The 25,354-nt window shown below is 41.1% G+C and overlaps 1 protein-coding gene across 1 annotated transcript in view; it reads right to left on the reverse strand.

Annotated features, from left to right (window-relative positions):
• Positions 1–25,354, reverse strand: part of LRP1B (LDL receptor related protein 1B) — a 1,229,602-nt gene that overhangs the window by 603,037 nt on the left and 601,211 nt on the right. The window contains exons 8-9 of the mRNA XM_060257450.1: positions 8,962–9,184; positions 6,002–6,173 (exon numbers count right to left, since the gene is read on the reverse strand). Of these exons, the coding sequence (XP_060113433.1) occupies positions 6,002–6,173; positions 8,962–9,184 (395 nt within the window). The remainder of the gene's footprint in view (positions 1–6,001; positions 6,174–8,961; positions 9,185–25,354) is intronic.

A 25,354-nucleotide genomic window follows, 5' to 3' on the forward strand; every position in this document is an offset into this window, starting at 1 on the left:
AAGAGTATGGCAGTTTAGAACATAATAGCAAAAAAATACAACAGAAAACACAACACAATATAGCATTAGCTCTCACACCTCCAAGCTTCCAACAAAAAGGGTAAGAGGTCAGCTTGTAGCAGTACACTTCTTTACAGTATTCTGTATGTGCTGCCACTTCTGTGATCAGAGATCTGAACTATGGAGTCTGTGGATATACTCTCATTCAATATATAACAAGTTGAGTTAAGTCAGTGCTTCAGAATACCTTGTACAAAAATAGTCCTTCTATACAAACGATGTAGACACAAGTCCACATTGTTTTTAATGTGTATTTCTCATATCAGATAATTCACCATAGTTCTTGGGATTTTGCTTCTGCAAGCAATAGCAGAGGACCATTCCAAGGGATTAACTAGATGATATGGCAAATGCGAAGATGACACAAAAAATGGAAAGGTGCAGCCAGCTCTTCTTTGCCATTCATAATATCTAGCATAATGTGTGTTATAACATCGTAGGGTTCTGAACTTTCTTGCTCCCATACCAAGTCACTTGCTGCTGAAGGCAGGAAAGGAGATGAAACAACAAATGCCAGAAAGCCAGAACTCTACACACATTCTAGTAGGCGATACTGTGAATGTGAATGTGGAGAATGCAAATTTAAAGGCCACAAGCTTGCAGAGATAGCATAACACTGATTTTTATGCACAGCTATAAGGTACTGAAAAAACAACTCTTCACAGTATGTACGTTACAGAAGGTAGCACTCATCCATATTTTCCCTGTATTTGCATATCATCTATTTTTAAAAAAAATGATGATGAGACAAGACCATATTCCTGTGACTGTATCCTTACTATAAGATGATTTGGCAAGAGTTATTTTATTTAAGACATTATACACAATCCTTCCCACTAAACAAAACTAAACTAAAACCACCCATAAACTAAATAATGCAATAAAAGAAAATTCATTCAATCCTTGTGGATATTCATGTCAATGAGTTTGTCACCTGTCCCAGAGGACTGAAAATTATGGTTTAGCCATCACTATGTGGCAGGCCAGCAGAAGAGCTATTCGGAAGTATAGGCAGGTTCTCTGTTTTATGATTAGATAGTAATTAGAATTAGACATAAGCTGCTTTGGAGATATTTCTGCAACAGCAATATCTGCACTGAAAACAGGTAAAACGCACTCCCCCCCCCAAAAAAAAAAGTGGGGGGGAAAGTCTTATGGTCCGCGCCTGCCTGCCTGGTTCCATCTTCTTCAGGCAAGCGCTGGAATCGCTCCACGTGGCCCCACCACAAACCCAGCACTTCGCAAGTGCCGGCTGCGGAGGGCGCAGCGTGCTTCCTCCTTGTCTGTCTGCCTGGCTCCACCTCTGATGCTTAAAGCAATCGCTGGGATCGCTCCCTCCGCCCTCCGGGTTTGCGGAGGGGGCAGATGCATCCTCCTTGCCTGTGTGCCTGGCTTCAGCTGTGATGTTTAAAGCAAGCGCTGGGATTGGAGGGCGGAGGGAGCGATCCCAGCACTTGCTTTAAACATCAGAGGTGGAGCCAGGCAGACAGACAAGGAGGAAGCACGCTGCCCCCTCCGCAGCTGGCGCTTGCGAAGCGCTGGGTTTGTGGTGGGGCCACGTGGAGTGATCCCAGCGCTTGCCTGAAGAGGATGGAGCCAGGCAGGCAGGTGCGGGGGAAGCGCCGGATCGGAGGCAGAGGCAGCGGATCACCCCCCAGGAGGAAGGTGCGTCCTATGGTCCGGAGCACCTTATGGACCGAAAAATACTGTACTTGATTCCTGTTCTGTAAAATGTGTTTTAAAATTACACATGTGAACAGGAAAGCAATTTTAAAAATTCTGTGAAGACAATGATTTATTCATTATGAACACATTTCAAGCAACCAAACTGATGATCGTATATGTGGACATCACCAGATGGCCAATACAGAAATCAGACTGATTACATAATTCGAAGCAGAAAATTGGGAGGTTCTAATTAGGGGTGTGCATTCAGTTCGGCCGAACCATATATACAGCCGAATCACCACTGATTCGGCTGTATACGGAATCGGATGTAGCCGATTCCCATTGAAGCCTATTATGCGGCAGCCGAATACGGCTCGCCATATACTGCCGAATAGCTATTCGGAAGTATACAGCTGTCAATGCAAAAAGCAGGAAAGTAGCTTCTGCAGCCTCAGGGGAGCTGCTTGCCTACTTTCCCGCCTTTAGTATCCTCTTCCCGCCTCTCCCATAGCCTCCCTGGGATCAGGGAGGGGGGGAGGGGGAAGAGGAGCCCCAGCAGCCAATCCAAAGCATGCATTTGCAAAATGCATTGCAAATGCATGCTTTGCAGGGCTGTTGTGTAGCTGATGGCCCAGTCATCAGCTACATTGTTGTTATTTTGATCTTTTGCTTACTTGGGTATCCAAGTAAGCACTGTTGTCTGGCCAATCAGAGAGCAGTGCTATTTTTTGAAATTGCTCTCTGTAGGTCCAGAGAACCTTTTTAAGGAGTCTTCCTGGTTGGACTCCTCTATTGCTGTGTTGGTGTATGTGGTTTGGTGTGAGAGATTGTGCTGCTGCTGGCTGGCCCTTGGCTTCAGCTGTTGCCTGCTGCTCTCTCACTCAGCCTTACCAGACTTCCCTGGAGTAGAGAAGACAAGGTAAGACAGTTTTGGGGTTTTTCTTGTTTTAGTTTTTGTTGGTAAAAGGACTAGAGTCCCTATACTTATCCAGATTTGGGTGGGTGAGTACTGGGTGGGTAGCCTATTTGGGGTTGGGGTTAGGTTCTGCTGGGGTGGGGGCCTGGGGTGGGGGGGTTGCTTATTTGCCCATATCTTAATTTAGTGAGAGGACTTTTAAAAGTGCAGTGTCCTTTTACTTCTGATTTGGGTGGCTTGGATTTCTTGGGGTTAGGGTGAAGGGTTTTTTTGGGGGAGGGGGGGTTGGCAAAGTTCCTGTATTGCTAAAAGTTGAGTTTTTTTACTGTTTTAAAAGTATTCAGTGTTTGATTTGTTGCTGCTGTGTTGTGCTGCTGCTGTTACTCTTCTCTTCTGGTTCTTGTGGGGGGGGGGGGGGTGCTGTTTGGCCTAATTTCCTAAGTTCCTGCATTGTTAAAAGTTAATTTTTTTTACTGTTTTAAAAGTACTGTTTGATTTGTTTACTGTTTGATTTGTTGCTGCTGTGTTGTGCTGCTGCTGTGTTGTGCTGCTGCTGTTGCTCTTCTCTTCTGGTTCTTGTGGGGGGGGTGCTGTTTGGCCTAATTTCCATTGTTTAAAAGGCTACTTTTGTCCCCCTTTTCCTGGTTCAGGTTTTGGGGGGGGAGGTGTTGTTGACTTATTTGGCCTGAGCTTTCTTGTTGGTGAAAAGGTCACTTTTTTCACTTGGCCTTTTGTGATTCTGCTGGTTTTGTTTTGTTTTTTTTAAATTACCTCTGGTTGGTGTGGGGGTTGGCGAGGGTGTGTGTGGGCTGTGTGGGCTGGGTCACTTCCTTGTTTTTATAGAGTAGATTGTGTGTTCTGTGGCAGGGAAGCTGGCACCTGGGTGAGAGACCTAGAGCCAGCAGGCTTGTTGTGGTTGGCCAGCTCTCTCCGTGTTGTTTGGGGCAGGGCTGGAGAGCTGGCATCTGTAGATTGTGTGTTCTGTGGCAGGGAAGCTGGCACCTGGGTGAGAGTCCCAGAACCAGCAGGCTTGTTGTGGTTGGCCAGCTCTCCTCGTGTTGTTTGGGGCAGGGCTGGAGAGCTGGCATCTGTAGATTGTGTGTTCTGTGGCAGGGAAGTTGGCACCTGGGTGAGAGACCCAGAACCAGCAGGCTTGTTGTGGTTGGCCAGCTCTCCCCGTGTTGTTTGGGGCAGGGCTGAAGAGCTGGCATCTGTAGATTGTGTGTTCTGTGGCAGGGAAGCTGGCACCTGGGTGAGAGACCCAGAACCAGCAGGCTTGTTGTGGTTGGCCAGCTCTCCCCGTGTTGTTTGGGGCAGGGCTGGAGAGCTGGCATCTGGGTTTGCTGCAGCCAGATTTGCAGAGCAGATCTTGAGCCGATTGTGTTTTCTGTGGCAGTGACATTGGCAACTTAGTTTATATTGGTTCCAGGCCTGCAGGGTTCATAGAGTAGATAGAGGGATGTAGTGCATTTGGGTCCTATAGAGATTCTCTGGTGTGAAGTTAGGTTTGGCTTTGGGTGCCCCAGGAATTGGACCCCCTGGTCCATTTTTTTTTTTTTTGGCCTTGTGGGTTTTGTGTGGGACAGTGCCCTGAAGCTGCACAACAGTTTGGGGGGCTCTCCTCAAAACCCCCTGCTCCCCAGAGCCACTTTTCCCACGACAATTACAGTGAGGAAGTGGCTAATTGGGCTTTCCCCATCATTGTTGGCAATGGGCCTTTTGGGGAGCCCAAAGACAGGGACTCCCGGGCCCAATCTTTTTGGGACTTGGGGGTTTTGTAGGAGAGAGTCCCCTGCGGGTTCCCTGCAGTTTTTGGGGCTCTCCCTCAAACCCCCTGCCCCCCAGTAGCCTCTAATTATGCCCTATGTTGCCATTGATTTCAATGGCCCATAGGGTATTATGATGGGATAGGGGCACCCTCTTTGGGTGCCCCTGGAATGGGATCCCCTGGCCCAATCTTTTTGGGACTTGGGGGGGTTGGAGGGGAGAGTCCCCTGCAGGTCCCCTGCAAATTTGGGGGCTCTCCCTCAAACCCCCTCCCCTCCAGGCGGCTTCAAATATACCCTATTTGCCACTGATTTCAATGGCCCATAGGGTATAATAGGGCCGTATATTCGGAAATAGCCGCGCATCTACCGTATATGCGGCTATTCTGAATGCAGTATTCGACAGTATATGGGGATTCCAAATTTTCTCCCCCCATATACTTCTGAATCCGTGTAATACCGAATTTTTTTTTTTTTGCACATCCCTAGTTCTAATGTTTCTGTTAAAACAAGACCAGAAGCTGATTGTGGTAAAGACCATGAATTAATAATACTGGAAATCAGAATAAGCTGGGCCAAGATGGCACTTTGAATCAGGAGGCTGGTTATATCTCCTGTGACATTTATTTTCAGGAGTTTTAGAAAACATCTAACACTTGGAAACAGGATTTACACCTGTGTCCCTGCTCCAGAGGAGTTACCACAGCCAGTGGCATACTTCAGGACCTGTTCCAGCCGTTGCCTTCAACATCTTCATCAATGGTAAAAGCCAGGTAGTATATCTTCAAAAGCGCTAGCCATTTTGCTTTTTTCACTCTGTTTTCTTTTCTTCTTTGAATACAAGCCTTTCCTTCCAAACAACATTTCTGAAGCATTTAAAGACCATGTAAAGAACAGATGTGTATTACTAAAGTTCAAGTAAACATGAACCAGAAGAACTGTGGGCTGAAACCAAAGAAAAGAAAGAATGTGCAAAAGAATGTGCAATCAAGAAAGAATGTTATTATCAAAGAATGTGTTATCAAGAAAGAATGTGCAAAAATTATTCCTGTAGCCAAAAGAAAAGAAAAACCTTGATGAATGATGGTAGAAACTCTTAAAATTGCCAAAGATAGAAAAGAAACAAAGTCAAAGTAGGCAGAAATAGAATTTAAAAAATTAAATGCAGCAACTGGCATGTAGAGTTCCAGCAACTAACATGTAGAGGCAAAGAGAACTAATATAATAACCTTTGTATCGAAATAGAAGAGAATAACAAAAAAGGAAGAACAAAAGATCTGTTCCATAATATCGAAGAAACCAAAGGGAAATTTAAAGCATGGTTAAGCATGCTGAAAGATCAGTACAGAAATATATTAACTGAATGGGACCAAATAAAGAAAAGATGGGAACAATACTGAAGAACTATACAGAAAGGATGAAAGGATGACTGAATCCTTCAAAGAAATCAATTAAAATGCTAGTTTTTCACTAAATGCCTAGGAGAGCCGAATTGTCTCTACATGATAGCTAACATTTAAAAAGCAGTTGACAGGTATCATTGGTTACCATGGCATCCTTAGATACTGGATAAAGGAAGGAGGGAACGTACCTGTTGGTTGGATTCTCTTGTGGTACACATGGACTTCTCTGGCATTTTGAAGCCTAGTTAACAGTTGTGTATTTGTCCGATTGAACCTGTTTATTTTTATGATGTTGAAATTATCTAAATTGGTTGCATACAAATAGTTTTCAAATATAGTTAACCCATACAGATGTCTAACCTGCGAAGGAGAAAATACATAATTATCTGATTATCTGATCTGAATTTGTTATAATCAAGCCATAATGCAAGGTTTCACACAGAAATGAATAATGGGAGTCATATTTAGAAATTCCAAGAGTTGTTAATGAAAAATACATTAAGACTCAGTCCACAGATGGATTCTGCTTTATTTTTACCTTATAATGTGATTTTTTTTTAATTACTTAGTAGAGTAGGAGACAGTTTTGGGGAAGCTGAACCTATGAAACGCAGCAGTGCTTAGTTCATGTAAAATAAACTTTCCAACAGTGACCAGTATTAAATAGTTGCCTTTTCTAGGGCACATTTTGATGCCTTTCCTTCTAATGTACTGCAAGGAAGGTTTTCTCGCTGGCCTATCCACCAAAGATGCTGTATATGCTCAGAAAAGGAAGTTGAAACCATCACTCACATTATTTTACATTGTAAGCTTTATTCCAGAGAGAGACAATATTTCCATTACTCTCTAAATTTAAACCTTTGGATAATTATTTGAAATCTGCAGATGTCGTGCTACTGAAATATTTATTGGAAGAGACTAAGAAGTCTATAACTCAGGCAATGGCAAAATATTGGGGGTTTTTTCATAAATAAACAGACATTCTTAAAGTTTAGCACTGGTAGAATTTGAATACGATAATGCTTTTATGCCATTATAAATCATTGTCTTTGACTTCAAGATTGTTATTGCTGGTCAATTGACCGTAATAAAATTGAAATTTTAAATTTATATCATTCAACCACAGATTAAGCCTATTTCTTTGGTAATCTGGTCCTCTGTAGATCTGAGGTTAGACCTTTCACTAATATGCTAGTTTTCTACATAACAAGGATATTTCAAAGGAGTGACTTCATCAAATATATTAAACAGTGTGCATTCCATCTCAGTGCTACAAGACCTGCTGGACCTGAACAATAGGCCATGTTTGTGAGATGGAATCTGCCATGTTAGTCTTTGTAATTTTAAATTTTATATATTTTAAATTGGTCTTTTACTGTTTTTACTGTTGACTGTTTTATGATGTAACCCACCCTGAGCCTGTTCTACAGGAAGGGCGGGCTAAAAATTGAAATAAATATTAAATAACTGAAACAGGACAATCACAAAATGACTATACTGTGTAATTTAATTATTTCTGATCATATACATTTGCCTTCTAAGAATAAAAAGTGAGGATCAAAAGCATAAACTGCTCATATTTTTCCTCTGGCACATCCCAATAGATCTCACATCCTTTTAAAACTATATTTTAAAAGCTGAATCTTGAAAACATTGATGTATATAACCTGTTCAGCTTTAATGTTGATTTTGACCGCCTCTCCCCATATGTTCCCCAGAGAGCACTGTGTTCCAGTTCACAAAATCTTTTGGAAATCCCTAGGCCTAAGGAGGCCAAACTTAAAACGACCAGGGAGCTGGCCTTCTCTATAAAAGCCCCCCAATGGTGGAATCAGCTACCGGAGGAGGTGCGGGCCCTGCGGGACTTCAATCAGTTCCGCAGGGCCTGCAAAACTGCCCTCTTCCAAGAAGCCTTTAAGATGTAACCAGAATAAATATTATGCTGCCGGATAAATAGCACCACTGTATTGTTTTAACTTTTTATAATAATTTATATTTGTCCTTATGCTGTTATTGATTTTATCTGTTATTATGATATCATGATTCCGTATCATGTCCTGTAAGCCGCCTGAGCCTGCCTCGGCGAGGAGGGCAGGGTATAAATAAAAATTTACTTACTTACTTACATATTTACTATATACAAAGTAGTGTGTTCCTGTATTTGTTTCAGATGAAAACTATCTTTTCTATAACTGATTCTTATTATATTAAAAAGGCACAGAATAACTGTTTATTTTTTCTCCTATCCACAACTGTACACTCTTATATGAAAAGATAGTGAAATGTAATTGATCTGGAGAACTAAATTGCAGGTTCCCACATGTAGTGGAAATTATAATTCTCCATTTCAATCCCAGTTTCCCCAAAGGAGCACGCAGGCAACGGTACCATCACTCAGCAGAACCTGAGAAGTGTTCTAAGACAATGAACAGAGCCGCAGCATGGGAAGAAAGGGAAAAAAGGAGGGGAAAAAACAGTACTGTGAAGAGGAAACTAAGATTTCGAACAGTAGCTTTCATTAATTTTATTTATGTCTATGCCAGTCCTGATCTTCAGTCAGCCAATATCAAATTCATTGTGAAATGACTTTGAATCCCATCATAGAAGCTGAAAATCATACTTAATTCAGACACACCCTCAAATTTCATTTGAGGCTGCTACAGTTACAAGTCACAGCAGCCTGACTGAATACCGCTGCTTACTGCCACAGTTTCAAATATTATCAAGAAAATACAAATTTTCCTTCATGTAAAAAACAAAACCTTTCCTAGTGCTTATCTGTATACCAGCATTAAAGGGCCTGTCAGGAATATGGATTTGCATGAGAGCACCACTCAAAAGCTTTAGTGGATGCTCAATTTTGAAATGAGTTTACACCATTAGATTATTTGAAATTACCCTGAACAGCAAAAGCACATGAGAAAAAAGTTAACTGTTTGTTCACACATCTGGGACTGTGTTTTACGCCCTTTCACTTCTCATGCTGCAATACAGTTGTGTTTTGTTTATTTAAATTTATAAAATAGATTTCCTGAAAAGTCAAGCAGTGAGCACATGCATTGTTGCAAAGTATAATTATTAAGGCTATGAATATTCACACATGGACATGGAGATTCAATGAAATTTTATAAATAAACAGAACATTTACCTGTCGGCCTTCTGCTATTGTATGCCTGTTGCGCCCTTGATAGTCAACAACTCCTACCAAGTCCAGATAGCTATCTACCCAGTAAACATATTTACTGACTAGATCTAATGCAAGGGCACTTGGCTGCTCAATTTTAGACATTACTATCCTTGTTCTGTTCATCCCATCCATGTCACATCTCTCAACTTTAGCCACATTCCCATAGTCTGTGAAGAAGAGTCTTCTGTGGAAAAAAAATAAAATATGTCTTTACAATTACACATAATATAACACAAAGCCATAAGAAGCAACCTGAAAAATAGAGGTTTTCGTTCTTGTTAAGTGCATACCAAATTCCAGAGAGAGAGCAAATTCCATCTGTTGGAGTCAAAACAACCAGAAGTCTTGTGGTGAGTACATATTAACATATGTGCATTTTTTTTTTTTTTGTATCCCACACTCTGATACCCAAGTTGACTATGCACAGTAGCATAGGTTTGTGGCTCAATGAATTTGCTGGTCTTCTTGGAATTACATGAACCTTTGTGGTATTTACACTATAGTAACTGAGAAATCAGAAATATTAAGAATTACTTAAAATGTGAAATGAAGCATCCAGTGATATGATTCCATTATTTAATTAAAATATTTACAGCCTGTGTTTCCTGGCCAGTCACAAACATTACTGCAAGACCAGCAAACACAAGTTGAAAATATCATGCAAACAACACAAACCACTACTCACTGTTGCTCAGTCTTAACTTTGAAAATAGGAATAGTTATGTGTGTGTTGTGGGGGTGGTCAATTGAGAAAGAATGGATCGTGTGAAGGGGATGGAAAAGGAGAGCAGGAAGTGCTGCAATTGTTATATTTTATGTGTGGTTTGATATAAGATTTTCCCACAAATTTTGTCTTCTAAAAGGAATGTTGACATTTAATAATGAAAAATATATGCCTTCATCATCATCATCATCATTTTATTTATATCCCGCCCTCCCCGCCGAAGCAGGCTCAGGGCAGCTAACAACATTAAATCAATACATTAAATTATACAATGAAACAATAACTAATGTAACAATTTAATTCAAATTCTAAAATTAATAAAATTGACATCCTGGTGCTATTTCAACAGATGGTAAATTCATTCCTTGCATTCATTCATTTCATTTGTGTACAATTTTTCCTCTTAAGGGCACTGTATGTGAATTTTCTATTCATAACATCATCAGGCAAGTTAAGTTGAATGACTGTGAGTTGCCTAAAGGCACACAGAAAGCTCAGAAGGACTTTCCATCCTTCAGCACCTATTCAAAATAACAGCTCTATATTGTATGCATCACTGTTGAAGAATTATACACACATACACAAACAAACACAGAATAGGAATGCAACATTGTTGGTGATCGGGAAAAATCAATTATTCAGCTAACTACATAGACAACAAAGAATATCTCATACCCAAGATGCAGATATGTTATTTTGGACTAATTCTAGATGATAATTGCTATTTTTCTTATCTCAAATGCATTCAGGCTTTAAGAACTAATTTATTGTGGTGTAAAGCTAGTTATCAGTAGAACAGAGTAGCAGATCTGAGAAGTAATTAAGCAACTGGTAAGTAAATATGAGCTATTGACAAATAATGCATGCAGAAGTAATCCAGAGTTCATGACTATCTCATCTGTCCTACAGCATAACATTTCACAGATGGCAAACTATTGACACATTAGTCTTATCCATTTTGAAAGACTAAGCTCCAAAGAAACTATAGCACATTTATCTCTCCATAGATTTGACTCACTGACTCATTCAGCGTAAAACTAACAGGAATCTATCAAATGTACCTCCAAAGCTTCTAAGTCTGATATTTGATTAGCAACTACTATGTTTAGTAAACACAAATCAATTTCAATTAACCTGACAATATTTTAACAAGATTATTTTCTTATGAGACTAAATTACATTTGTGAATAGATTACCATCTTGCCATGACTTTAACACTATTAATAATAATTCGATTTCTAGGAAATGAATGTTTTCATATCGCTGTGAGATGGTTTTGCACAATTAGTAAAAAGGATGCTAAATACTAGCATTAGAAGAGAAAGTCTAATATAATCATCATTTAAGAGTTTTGTTTTTAAGTTATAAGACTTAGTGAACTCAAAATACTGTGTCGTCTACTAAAGGCAGAGTTACTAGGCCTCAAGCTTTAGCACTGAAACTTTTGACTAACACAATTTAATAGTCTTTTAACCTGAGAAATATTTAAAATTCTTTTTTAAGCTGTACCATTTTTTTGTATTGTTATATGCTCTGGCTGTGTTTTGAATGATGAGTTTTATTAACACCTGATATATGATGTTTTATATGTTTTTATAATTTTATATTGTAAATCATGAGGGGATTCTCTGGAGAGGAGGTGCAGAAAATTTTCAAATAACAACTACGATTTAGGGTTTAGTGCTCGTTCTTGGGTCCTTTGAGGTGACAAATTGAACTCTCACATCCATCTACCTACATTCTTTTCAAAGTCATGATTGTGATTATAAATATTGACAGATAATATGTGAAACACTTTCTACTAGCGCAAAAAAACCACTGCTGTTAGAACTGTTTTTCTGTGACATCAGTATGCCTATGAGTTTCAGGGTTTGGGATGCTAGACCCAGGACTTTTTTTGAGCAGGAACACACAGGAATGCAGTTCTGGCTGGCTTGGTGTCAGGGGCTGTGGCCTGATATGCAAATAAATTCCTGCTGGGTTTTTTCTACAAAAAAAGCCCTGGCTAGACCTATAGGTTGAAACCAGAGATATTATCAAGGAAGAATGTGCAAAGATTCTTCTTGTAGACCAGGGGTGGCTAACGGTATCTCTCCAGATGTTTTTTGCCTACAACTCCCATCTCCCAACTCCCGTAATAGTTTTTTAACCTGATAAATGTATTATGGTTTTATATGTTTTATGAAATTGATTGTTTTTATGATATTGTAAGCCGCCCTGAGTCCGCTTGCGGAGAGGGCGGGATATAAATATAAAGTAATAAATAAATAATAAATAAATAAATAAATCAGCCCCAGCCATTGGCCATGCTGGCTGGGGCTGATGGGAGTTGTAGGCAAAAAACATCTGGAGAGCTACCGTTGGCCACCCCTGGTCTACAAGACCTGGTCTATTTTGTCTACAACAGGGGTGGCCAACGGTAGCTCTCCAGATGTTTTTTGCCTACAACTCCCATCAGCCCCAGCCATTGGCCATGCTGGCTGGGGCTGATGAGAGTTGTAGGCAAAAACATCTGGAGAGCTACCGTTGGCCACCCCTGTTGTAGACAAAATAAATGAAAAACCTTGATGGATGGCCAATAAAACTCCTAAATTGCTAAAGACAGATGAGAAGGAAAAATAAGAGGTAATAGACACAGAATCAAGGTGAATGGACTAGAGTGATCTGGCTGTGGCATAGAATTAAACAGGCAAGGATGCTGCTCCACCCCCCACTCAGGCAGTCTACAACTGACAAAGCCAGCCAGTTCACCTCATGTTTGATCTCGCCCCTTCCACAACTTGTGGCAGCATCAGACTGCCATATACATTCCTTGACTCCTTTGAAATATGGTGTTGGAGGAGAGTTTTATGGATACCATGGACTGCCAAAAAGACAAATAAGTGGGTTCTAGATCAAATCAAGCTTGAGCTCTCCCTAGAAGCTAAAATTACTAAACTGAGGTTATCATACTTTAGTCATATTATGAGAAGACAAGAGTAACTGGAAAAGACCATAATACTAGGGATAGATGAAGGCAGTAGAAAAAGAGGAAGACCGAACATGAGATTGATTGTGTGTTCAAAGGAAGTGATGGACCTCATTTTGCAAGACCTGAACAAGGCTGTTTAACAATATGATGTTCTGGAGGATATTAATTCATAGGGTTGCCATAAGTCAAGACCAACTTGATGGCACTTAACAAACATACACACACACACACACTACATATGCAACTAAGGGTTTTGGTTACAACTTAAAATCTAGTGCAATTTTCATATGTTCACATCATCAGATTGTATGCGTATGTGCGAGTGTGTGTTACACAGAGAAACATCTATGTAGTGATGCAGGTAAAAAAGTATGATGTGACCCAAAGGCCATAAATACTATAGGAAATGGAGGGTGAGGTCAGACATTCATAAAATCCCGCAACGAGCATGAGTGGAGTCCGGAAGCATGTTGGATTTTAAGTGGTTGTCCAAACGTCAGCATCTGCGAATGGTGGTTAGCTCGTTCGAGTCCCGCGTTGAGACGACTGGGGCGTGGACTAATTTGATACTGCTTTAAATCAGGAAAAAAATTCTTCTGACGATTCCTGAGCGGAGTTTCTCTGTTTGAACGCTCCATCATTGGTGACTCGTCGTAAGCGCACATCTGCTTCCCTGCGAGAGCCCACTCCAACGATATCATTGCGCCAGCAATTGTTGTCTCAGCCTTCCATCCTTCCGAGGTCGGTAAAATGAGTACCCAGCTTGCTGGGGGGGGGGAGTGTAATGACCGTGGAAGGCAATGGCAAACCACCCCGTAAAAGGTCTGCCGTGAAAACTTTGTAAAAGCAGCGTCACCCCAGAGCTGCCGTGCGCTCCCCCTTCCATTTAAACACCACAGCGGGGTGTTTAAATGGGGGGGGGAAGATCCCACACCTTTGCTGTCTCCTCACCAGGTAGAGAGACAGCAAAGAGTTGCCGTGTGCCCCCCCATTTAAACACCACAGTGGGGTGTTTAAATGAGGGGGGGGGGAAGATCCCACACCTTTGCCGTCTCCTTGCCAGGCAGAGAGACAGCAAAGAGAACTCCCGGGCTTCCCTTTCCTTTCCGGGTGTTTAAATGGGGGGGGGGCAGATCGCCCACCTTTTCTGGCACCTTTAAAAAAAAAAGCCAAGCACGATATCCCATGGTACTGTGCTTGCGCGAGTGTGGAATGTTATCTCAAACACTCTGATCAACCAGCGACGGGACCCACATGGGATAGAACGGGAGCCTGGCTGTTGTCTGATCGGGAAATTGGATCTCATGACAGAAAGAGACTGTGAATCCACTGATAAGGTTTAGCAGACATTTTCCTTTCTTAAGTGACACAGATGTTTTTTTTCTGCTCTGGTTGTGGTGAGTGCCTGTGAATATGTAAATTGCTAAAACTAATCTGGTTTATTACTGTGCTAATTATAATTGCCACTCACTGTACTTAGCTTTTCTAAATTGAGCAAACTAATGAAACATGACATAGGGAAAGAGAAACAGAGAACTATTTTATTTACTTGATATAAAATTAAAACCCATGTTTCTACTACTCAAGATCATTTGAAGGAGACTGTACAAGTAAGAATAACGGTTCAACAAACACAAAAGCCTAGATAAGGTGACACTCCTTTCCACAGCCATGAAATCCCTATACTGAAAGGGAGGGGGGCGGTTTTCTTCACCCTTCTTACTGAGGCTGGTCCTCCCATTCAGTGGAGTTCCAGGGGCCCTGATTGGCTGGCAATAATTTGGATTTACATGAGGCCTATATAACAAAAATCGGTTCAGAGCCTTGGAGGAGAAGATGATTATCACGTAAGTCTAGCCAAAGAGACTTTTCTTTGTCAAGCACAAACCTAAGACATTTCAAAATAAGAACAGATTTAATGTGAGTTCAATTTTGCAAAAAACAAACAAATTTGTCAATTACCTATTTTCCTCTTTTGCATTCTTTCATTTCTTAAACTTTCATTCTTAAAGAATGGAAATCACAGGGTCATAAAGGAACCATGCTTCAGAGACATTGTTTTCATGGATGAAATTTAAGTGGAGGGACACTTCCATTACTATGTTTACATATACACATATAGGGATGGACATGAACCACATTTTTGTGGTTCGGGTCATGGCTTGTAGCTGAACTACTAAATGAACCCCAAACCTATACAGACTAGGAGGCTGGTTCACAAACTGAACCAATTTGCTGATGCTTTTTGCTCCCTTCAAAAACATCAGCAAATTGGTTCAGTTTGTGAACCAATGAGAGTTTGTGAATGGGAGCTATTTAAAGCCCTGCTTTTTGCTCCCTTCAAAAAGCAGGGCTTTAAATAGCTCCCATCCATTTAAACCAAACAGCTAAGGAGTGTTCTGCCGCTCAGCTGTTTGGTTTAAACAACTCAGATCTGAATCCAAGAAAGACCCTTACAACAGCTGAACCACATAGAGCAAGCAGCTTCTGATCTAAGCATCTGAGTGGCTAGGAGCAGTCTGTTTCTGCCACTCAACTGTTTGATGGCTTTCTCAGAGAGAAGAAAGCAGAGGCTTAAACCCGTTTTTTTACTCTGCACAAACCTCCACGAACTGCCTATCCCTATGCACCTTCTCTGGAACGCTATCATTTCCTACCAGAGTATGGGTCATGGAAATATAACACCAACTGCTACATAATGTGTACATTTCAGATTTGATGGCTTTGTGCCTAAAACTGATTAAAAAGGTAGTCCCCTGTGCAAGCATCAGTCATTTCTGACTCTGGGGTGATGTTGCTTTCACGTTTTCATGGCAGACTTTTTACAGGGTGGTTTGCCATTGCCTTCCCCAGTCATCTACACTTTCCCCACAGCAAGCTGGGGACTCATTTTACCGACCTCGGCAATTATAATTAGCACAAACTGAGTCAACCTGAGCTGGCTACTTGAAACCAGCTTCTGCTGGGATTGAACTCAGGTCGTGACTCACTCGTGAGCAGAGAGTTCAGACTGCAGTACTGCAGCTTTACCACTCTGCACCACGGGGCTCTTTACAGCTTAGGGGGTTTTTTTGTATTGAGACCATTGTTTTAGCTTGGATGATTTCAGACAGCCCTAAAGGGTATGCAAAAAGAATGGTTATAAAGTGATATCACGCGAAGCTTATCCTGGGCTGCGATTACACTCAGGAAATGATATGCTTTCAATCCACTTTCAGAGCACTTTCCAACTGGATTTTGCCAGTCCACACAATTAAATCCAGTTGGAAAGTGCATTGACAGTGGATTGAAAGTACATTATTTAGTGTGTCTGATCACAGCCCTAGTGTAATTTCTATGGCGTCTTATATCTGTATATTCTCATCTAACTTTCACTCACAAGTTCGAGGACGGTTCCATTGCCGCCGCCGCCATTGTTGTCATCATTGTCATTGTTTTCATCGTCATTGTGAAGTTTATGCCCCTGATCTTGCTCCAACTTTCTCACCCCATATGGCTACAAGTGACTACATCTGCATCTGTAGTGCACTAACTGCTCCTCCGCTGGCATAGATAGCGAATAAAATAAAACAAATTGCATGAATGCTTGGTGTGCAGTTGATGCTGGAGGCTAAAGGCTCGGCAGCATTTTGTGTTCCATAAATGCAAATGAAATGGCAGATGACTCTTCTCTTGCTGTTACAGCAAAATGTATTTTTATTTCATCTTCAGTTTTAAAAAAAGGATCAAATAAGGGCATAATCCTGAAATACTGACTTCTTTACCAATGATCAAATATATTCAGGCGTTATCTGCTGCGTTGTTTAAATATATAACTGAATATCATTTTAAATTTAAAGCAATGTAATTACCTTAAACAATTTAGGGGCACAGTATTGTTGCAGTTTCATCATTTCCCCTGGATCCCAAATAAAAGAGAAGTGGAAGTATATTATGTTTTAATTCCATTCTGCTCAAATCTTTAACAGATTTGTCCCGACTCAAATCTTTAACAGATTTTCTTTGCTATGCTATGCCCTCAAGGGAGCTTAATTCTAAACTTGCTTAGGAAACTTCTCTTGGACCTCAGCCACGGTTGCCAGCTATGTGTTGGGAAATACCTGGAGATTTGGGGAATTTGAATATTAAATTTAACACTTTAATATTTGGTTTGATTGTATTTTTGCTTGTATAAAATTGAGGCAGTTGTGGTTTTTGAATTCCATAAACATGCCAATTAATATATTATACACTAACTAAGTTCTTAGGGATGCATTTTATATTGTTAAATAGATTTAAGTTTGATAAGTAAGTATTGTATATATTTTCATTTTCAAATTTCTATTTTTTTCTTCCAAATCAGGTGAGGGTAGGGAGGAAAGTCCTCTCCTTCCCGTGGTGTAAAAATTCTCAGAAATTTTACATTTTTAGTTCAGATCAGAATTTGGTTCCATAGACCCAGTGTATAGTGGAGGAAAACCCCAGTTTGGAACTGCCTTATATAACCCCATCCTCATCTGTTTTTGTCCTTGATTTTCACTGAGGAATTTTTACTTTAATTGTTGAGGTCTAAACTCTTGTCTTTTCCATCCTATTCAGATAGCTTATGAAATGTTCTGGCACAAAGTGCTTAACCATATTGTTAGAGGTACTAAATTGGAGTAATGGAGTCCTCCTGGAGAACCTTGCCAAGGCAGATGTCAGTATACTTAACCAAAAAGAAGCCTTTATTTGAAATATACAAGAGTACATGAAGATTGGATTAGAAAGGTCAAAATGTTATCCTGCTAACTAAGGAACTTGTCTTAAGCTGGTAGAAAAGGTCAAGAAGCATGTATCTCGAGGCACTATGTAATATTCAGTGATTCCATGAGCTCATCTAGCTGGGGGGGGGGGTGAGTTATAATGGAAATATCTAGTTCGATGCAGTACCAAAAATGAACATATTCAAGACTGCCACAGAATAACACAGAGGAAGCTGTGAAACGAATGAGTAATTACAAGCTTTAAATGTTATATTCTTCCTTTTTGCAGTTGTACTGCATAAAGAGCAATATATATAATTAATCCTTTTCATGGTTGCAAAGATGCAATGTAAATTGGCATATATTTTGTTAATTTGTATCTTTGAGCTAATTACAAAATAATAATGTTACAATTCAAGACTCTTCTTGACTGGTTTGCAAGCATTTTTCTTTCTGTCATCTACTTTTCCTCTTGTCCTAAATGACAAAAGAAGAATCACTCAAGCTCAGAAAAGAAAAGAAAAAACCCTGGCAGAAGCCAAATGATCCCATTTATATCTAGGAAACAGTGAAGCTCTGCTAGTCAAATGACAGCTTTTGTTAGGATACTGTGGCATAATTCACAGCAATGTTATCCATATGATCCAAATGATTGTTAAAGCTTAAATAATGTCCTTTTTAAGTGAATTTGGTGCACACTTAAGCTGATAAGCTGACCAAATTATGTTTTGGTCTGAAAGTCTTTATTTAGATGCAGATCAAGAGCAGGCAATAATCACACTTACCTCTTCTGTGTAAAGCACTATTCAGCAGCCAGTATAATTATGCCCATTTTGTTTACCAGATCTGACCTGAAGAATGATTGTTTAAACTGCACTGTCATTCAACCATTTCCGTCTCTGCCAAAACTCTTTACCAAAGCATCATCTGTTACTAAATGCAATGAAATTTAAAGCCTGAAATGTACTATTTATTTATTTCCAGGATGCACTTTATTTCATAGTCTGCTTTTTTCACCCAAAGGCATCCAAAATGATTTATAACCTCTTATTCTCCTCCTCTATTTTATCCTCACAGCAAAAACTCTGTGAAAGGGTTTAGGCTGAAAGAGAGTGTCTGGTGCAACTTCATCTAGTAAGCTTCCATGGTAGAGTGGTGTCTGGGTCTCTCAGATCCAAATCCAACTTTCTAACCACCAGGCCTTGGATTCAACAGAAGCTCACAGGAGCACAGCTCCTGAACCTTTCTGAGAGTTCCATCTCCTCCTTCCCACCTTGTCCATTGAATAGTAGGTGCATAACAATCCCTGGATGAGCTCCACCACCTATTTTTCTACAAAACGACCCCTGTTAACCATCATACAACACTGGCTCTCATAGCCTTTAATTAAAGATCAAGGGGGCACTTGCGGCATTGTTTTCTAATGTGATCAGTGTTAAACACTGATCACATAAGACAATAATGCCCCAAGTGCCCCCTTAATCTTTAATTAAAGGCTATGAATTGGTAGTAGCTGTCTACCAGTGTTCTCTCTAAGATGAGTTAGCGTGAGCTCGCTCACAGATTTTTAGCCTCCAGCTCACACATTTTTGTCTTAGCTCAGGAAGGATGACCCCAGAGCATGCTAATTTATGCAGTAGCTCACAACTTTAACGCCAGTAGATCACAAAGTAGAATTTTTGCTCAGAAGACCCTGCAGCTTAAAGGGAACATTGCTGTCTACATATGAAAACAAGAACTTCTGACGGGATGGAGGATGGGTATGTCACATGTGGATATGTAAGGAGGCCTCTGTGAGGTCTACAGAAGTCATGAAGCAGTTGTGGTTTAAAGGCTTAGCTGTGGACCTCAGGGTCTTCATGCAGAAGTGTCTATTTTACAAATCTATTTAGGAATTTTAAGTCCAGTATTACTTACGTCACTATTTTACTTAGAGACTGTGAGAAATACAGAATACATTTCTGAAAAAAAAATTCTGATGAGAGTATGTTCTTCTTGAGTTCTCTCAAAGCTATTCTGCTCAACAGCAGTTCTGGGAGAGCTCTCTCAGCCCCATATACCTCACAGGCTGTCTGTTGTGGGGTGGGAAAGGAGATTGTAAGCCACTCTGATACTCCTTCAGGTAGTGAAGAGTGGGGTATAAATTCAAACTCTTCTATAGCCCTGATTTTCAGTAGATGGTTCATTGGTATTTTTCTGTTCACCTGGACATAGAAGACACCATTAGTATTTCTGGGGAATGGTCCAAACTCTCGTGTAGCCATGGAAAATAATGTCCCTCATCCAATTGTCTATAGAAAGATGAATCCACTTTAAAGGGGAAGGCAAGATGGCATCCTGAGTAGATATACTGGCATGTCACTTTTGCCTATATTGTGGTTTTAAGACAAATAATTTATTTTGAGCACCAAATTTTAATAAGGTACAGCTTCCCTGAAGTTTGTAGCTTTCAAGGACAGAACAACAGTATGTCCTAATTTGCAGAGACCCAGAGATACTCTGATGATCTCCCACTCCTCAGCAGCCACTTATCTTTATAGATTGGAATTTGCAGGCAAGTGAGAAACTGTCCATCGACTCTGGGAATGATTACAAAATTAGCTGTGCTAGTCTATGGGCATTTGCTTTGGTCAGGACTTTTTTTCTGCCGGAATGCACCAGAATTGCATCCCAGAACCTCTCCAACTTGGAATCCTGGTGTTGAGGAGAAAAGGAACTGCTGTAGCCATGCCAACAAGTGGCCACTTTTGTCCAGTCCTGATGGGAAGATCTAGCTTGGTGCAGGCAATGTGAGAAGGAAGAAGCCAGGTTGCTGGTGAGGAGGTGGCAAGAGCTGCCTGCTCCTCCAGGACATGGCTGGCTGGCTGGGAGCAAGTTTGAGCCCCTACCTCAAACCCCCTCCCTGTGAGAAAAATACCCCTAATTCCAGAACATCGTAGTCACCCTCTTGGTTACCAGGGTGCCTGGAGACTCAACTCACACACATCTGCCAGGAGAACGTGGGTTTTGTCTACCAAACTGGAAGGGACTTATGAGTACTAACAGCCACAACATTGCAGCAGCTCTCCGTGTTTCTCAAGGAGGGCTAACCAGAAGATCAGATGGTTCCCAGTCGCTCCATGTGATCCCCATCTTGGCCTTTGCAGCGGAAGAAGGTGTGCCGCCAGGAACTGTCCAGGCAAGCAGTTTCCAGCCTCAGCCATAGAATCCATCTTGGGAGGCTAACACCACCAGCAGCTGTTTTCCTGCAGTGCCAGACTCTATAACAGCGAAGCGGGAGGCTCATGTATGCAACACATGTCACCTATGCATAAAGCCATCAAGCTTATCTTAGGTGTGGATCCTGCCAGACCGCCTAAGCCTTTGTCTAACGGAACTCTAGACAAAGACGGGTGCCAATAGAAGATCGAAGAGGAGGAAGAACATCTTCACCCAGAGCCAAGTTTCTTTGTGTATACCGGGTTTTACCTAGGTAGCAATTTGGCCATCTATTGTCATCTTTTTAGATAAGTTTGATAGACTTAAGTACCCCCCACCTTAACAATTTTTCCCATTCTTTCCCTTAATGGTTATCCTGAAGCCTCCCCCTTGGCCCATTGTTACCTGGAAGTCCAATCAGGTAACTAAGGCCAAGTCTGCTCATTGGCTAGCTATGAGCATTCAATCAGGGGCCTCCAATTAACTGGCTATTGGCTACTGCAGAAGTCCAGCCCTTATGGTCACTGCAGAGCCTCCCCTTTTTCTGAGGCCATGTACCAGCTGACCACTGTCATCCGCCCCTGTACCTCCCATCCCCTAAGGGCTTAAGGTAGTCCTTATAACCTGTGACCCAGCTCCTCACAGGTGTATATCTAGCAGTACCCCAGTTCTGCTGTCTAGATACATCCCCAATTCCTGATCAGTTGAGGGTCCCCTCCCCTAGTCCTCATTCATCGCCATTGGAGTCTTCCTGGAAGACTACGATCGGTAATTATCACACTGTTTGTCCATCCTTGTGTTATCTCTGAATCTCTCTCTATTTTTCTTAGGACTGTATGTATGTTTTATTACCTTGTATGTGTGCCTATATTTTTCTACAATAAATTTTAATGGTTTTTGCTTAGTGTCCCTGGTAATTTTAAGCAATAATTTATGGACGTGCAGCCTATATACATAGATTAAAAGATCCTTTTTAAACCAGGTGCCCACCTGTCAATTCCCCAACCTCATTTTGAGGGCATTTTGGCTTACATCCCCTCCCCACAGCCGCAATTCATTATACCCTGTTTTGGCATTGACTTCAACGGCTCATATGGTATAATGGAGCCGAATGGCAATCAGATTTCAGCAGTATTCAGCAGCTGAATCAGATCAGAGAATCTGATTTGACTGTATATGGCCCAAATAAAGCCAAATCAGCTGTTTTGGGGAGTTGTATTTGGTTCAGCCAAACAGAATGCACACCCCTGCTCAGCATTCAGATTTAAAAAAAAATGGCGTGATCTTGATGGATTCTAAAGAGATGAGTAAAATGGAGAAACTAAACTGGCAGTCAGAGACCCATGTTGAGCATTATTTAAAGTGTCTCTCATGGAGTGTTATTGGATGGTCAAATAAAATCCAGAAGCTTACGTTCTAACAGTTCATAAGATATTTTTACATTTAAAGCCTTATACTTCCAGAGGCTAGCATACCTACAGGATCGCCTCACCCTGTATGAGCCCTGTAGGTCTTTACAATCAGCAACCCAACAACTTCTGGTAATACCCAGGCCCTAGAGACGTCCATCTGGCCTTGACATGGGCCAGGGCCTTTTTGGCCTTTTTGGCCCTGGCCTCTGCGGGTGGAATGAGCTCCCCCTGGAGATTCAGGCTCTGCTTCAATTCCGCAGGGCCTGTAAAACAGAGCTCTTTAGTTGAGGCAGTGGACATCACTTGTTATCGGCCTCCCCCCTTCATTCCATCCCAGCGCTATAAGACCTGCTGACCAAGGACAATAGGCCATGTCTGTGAGGCAGAATTTGCCATTTAGTACCTATTATTCTCTGTAATTTTAAATTTTACATATTTTATTATTTTTTAATGATGTAACCCGCTCTGAGCCTGTTCTACAGGAAGGGCAGGCTAAAAATTGAATAAAATAAATGAATGAATGAATGAATGAATGTTGATATAATTCTTATTCCAGAGACCTAGTTAACGTCAAAATTGACATTAAATGGATTCCTTTCACACTCAGTGCAACTCTTGACCCCAACTACTACTGGATATCCTAGTGGGGGGCTGGAATGTCTGGTTTCTACATCAGAGAAGTGTGCTATAACATTGCTTGCCTTTTGACTTTAAAGATCAGGTTATTTTGATAGTGAATGTATATATTCCTCCCCACTCCTCATCCTTTTGTTATGAGAACTGTTGACCTGACTTGGAAAACCACATCTGAGAAGTTGAAGTTAAATATCCCAAGGCACAAATAATATTGTTACATGATTTTAATGCTCACATTGGAAATAGTAATTTAAAAGTTAGGGGAGATATCTATGATGGTGATTTTTATAATGGTAGGAGAAATACAAAAGATTCTTTAGTTAATAAACATGGTATAATCTTTAACCAGTTGATCAATAAGGTTGGCTTTGTACTCCTAAATAGCAACTTTGATGGAGATAAACATGGAGAATTCACCTATAATAACCATAAGGGTGCAAGTGTGATTGACTACATTACTATCACCATCTCTTTGTAATAATATATTACTTTTTGAAGTAGGGTCACTCCCTGAAAGCAATAATCAACCACTTATATTTTGTATTTCTCTATCTGAAGCTTTGTCGGATTGTGAGACAACAATACTCATACTGAAATTCCATATGGTTAGAAGGCAGCTAAGGGGGATGGGGAGGAGAAGCCAACCACTGGGAGGAAGCGGCAGAAGCGGCGCTTCCAAAACTGTGGCGGCATGAGCCACCGTGATAAAGCTGCAGGGAAGGTGCCCCACCCCAGAGGCCCCAAGAGTGCGAACACAGTCTGGAAGCCACCACCACCACCCCATCTCTGCCTAAGAAGGGGGGTGGAGCACAGGGAGGTAGGATCTCAGGAGGGGGTGGAGAAAAAGGAAGAGTTTAAGTTTAATTTGATTTATACTCCGCCCTCCCTGCCAAGGCGGGCTCAGGGCAGCTTTCAACAGATCATAGAATAATGATCGCAATCATAAAATCAATAAAATCAGTACAATCATAAAGAGAATAAAAGGAGGCCACAGGAGAGGTCAGGGAGGAGAGAAGCTGATGCTGAATAAGAGACTGCACACACAGAGAGAGGGGGAGTCAAGCCTGAAATGCCTAGCTGGGAGAGTAGGACCACCTGGGTGACATAACTCAGTCCACCCCCTATTCTGAGACCTCTGGTCTAATTGGGGCACAGGTGGGGGACACACAGGGCGATGGCAGCACGGGGACAACCCAGGCCACACCCCAAGTGTGGTCACACTAATTGAGGTCTCTTCCTTCCCCAAGACCTTCACAGGCTCCGCTCCTAAAATCTCCAGGAGGTGGCAACTCTATGGGAGGCTATGGTTCAATTTTTTTCCCCCTGAAAATTCCCCATTCTGTTTTCCTGAAAGCACTTCAGATAACTCAGATATCCACTTCTGTTTTTCAGGCTGTCTTAGCTGCCCCACCCCCCAATTGATGTAGTTCTTAGGGCTGAGTTCCCAGTAAAATTCCCCGTCTGAAACTCTGAGGAGGCCAGGTTAGAATAATGAGCTGGTAATCAAGATCTTAGTCTCTTCTGCTTTGTAGCTGCATAAGTATTTCTTCTTGTTGCAGCCACTGGGGAGAACTCGAGATACTGAGGGACCCCCAGGGTGCTCTGCAGTGAAAGCTGTGCACCTAAGAATCCAATTGATGTAGGGCTGGGTTGGTTTGGAGGTGTTGAGCAGGCATTGTGGGACTCTGCAGTGTAGGGAATATTTTTCCCAAAACATTTCTGTTCTTCTTTTCCCCTAATAGCATGTCAACAGCCTCGGTGTTCTCTGCTCCACTTCCCCTGCCCGTATATCCTACCCAAGACTCCAAGGGGCCATCTCACCTGCTCTGTGCTCCTTTTCTCTGACCTTTCCCATTTCCTAGGACTCTGAGGGCCCATCTTAGAGTCACGTTGGGAAGGAGGTTTGAGTCTCATTCCTCAGCAGAGGAGATGTAGTGAGAATTAGATATATATTGATTTAGTTACCTATTTTTTTTTCCCTTAACCCCAATTCTGCTGCAAGTTTGTTTGCTTCCTTTCAATATCAATCTTTGGAACTTCTAATTGAAGAAAGTTACACTTCCTGGAATTTCGCTATGGTGCTAACAGATATCCAAGATATGTGAAGGTGAAACCTTTCACCAGCAATCTGGCCATTTAACAGTATGCATAGTTGATTTTTACTGGCTTCTATATCCATATCATTTTTTCCACATAATAAACTATTTGTAACTTATATTGCACTCATCATTGATTCCTGCTGTATTTTTTTTCACATGTCAATAGATTTATGTTTAAAACAGATGCGTCTTATTTAACTACAAACAAACAAGTGAGTTTGGCTAACATTAAAGGCATTGGATCCTCCCCTTGCCCCTTTATGTTTGGGAAGCAAATACCTACAAAAGTTTTTTGTTGTTGTTTATTTTACTTGCAATATTAAGACATTTTTTTCTACATAAACACTCTACAAACTTTCTGCTTCTGTTGACGCTTAATAGATTCACCTATGACTTAGTCATTGCTTTCTTTTCTGGAACTGAAATGGTAACCCATAGGCCAAAAGGTATCATATCTCAATATTAATCCTCTAAATCAGAACCCTGTCACTCCCTGAAGACTCTGAAATCTTTAGTTTTGTATAAGTCACAAACCTTTATACTCTGTATCTGAGCAACAGAACAGTATCATTAAAGATCCTTTTTGATGC

This window comes from Heteronotia binoei, chromosome 16, assembly GCF_032191835.1.
Source record: "Heteronotia binoei isolate CCM8104 ecotype False Entrance Well chromosome 16, APGP_CSIRO_Hbin_v1, whole genome shotgun sequence".
In the NCBI taxonomy this organism is placed as follows: Eukaryota; Metazoa; Chordata; class Lepidosauria; order Squamata; family Gekkonidae; genus Heteronotia; species Heteronotia binoei.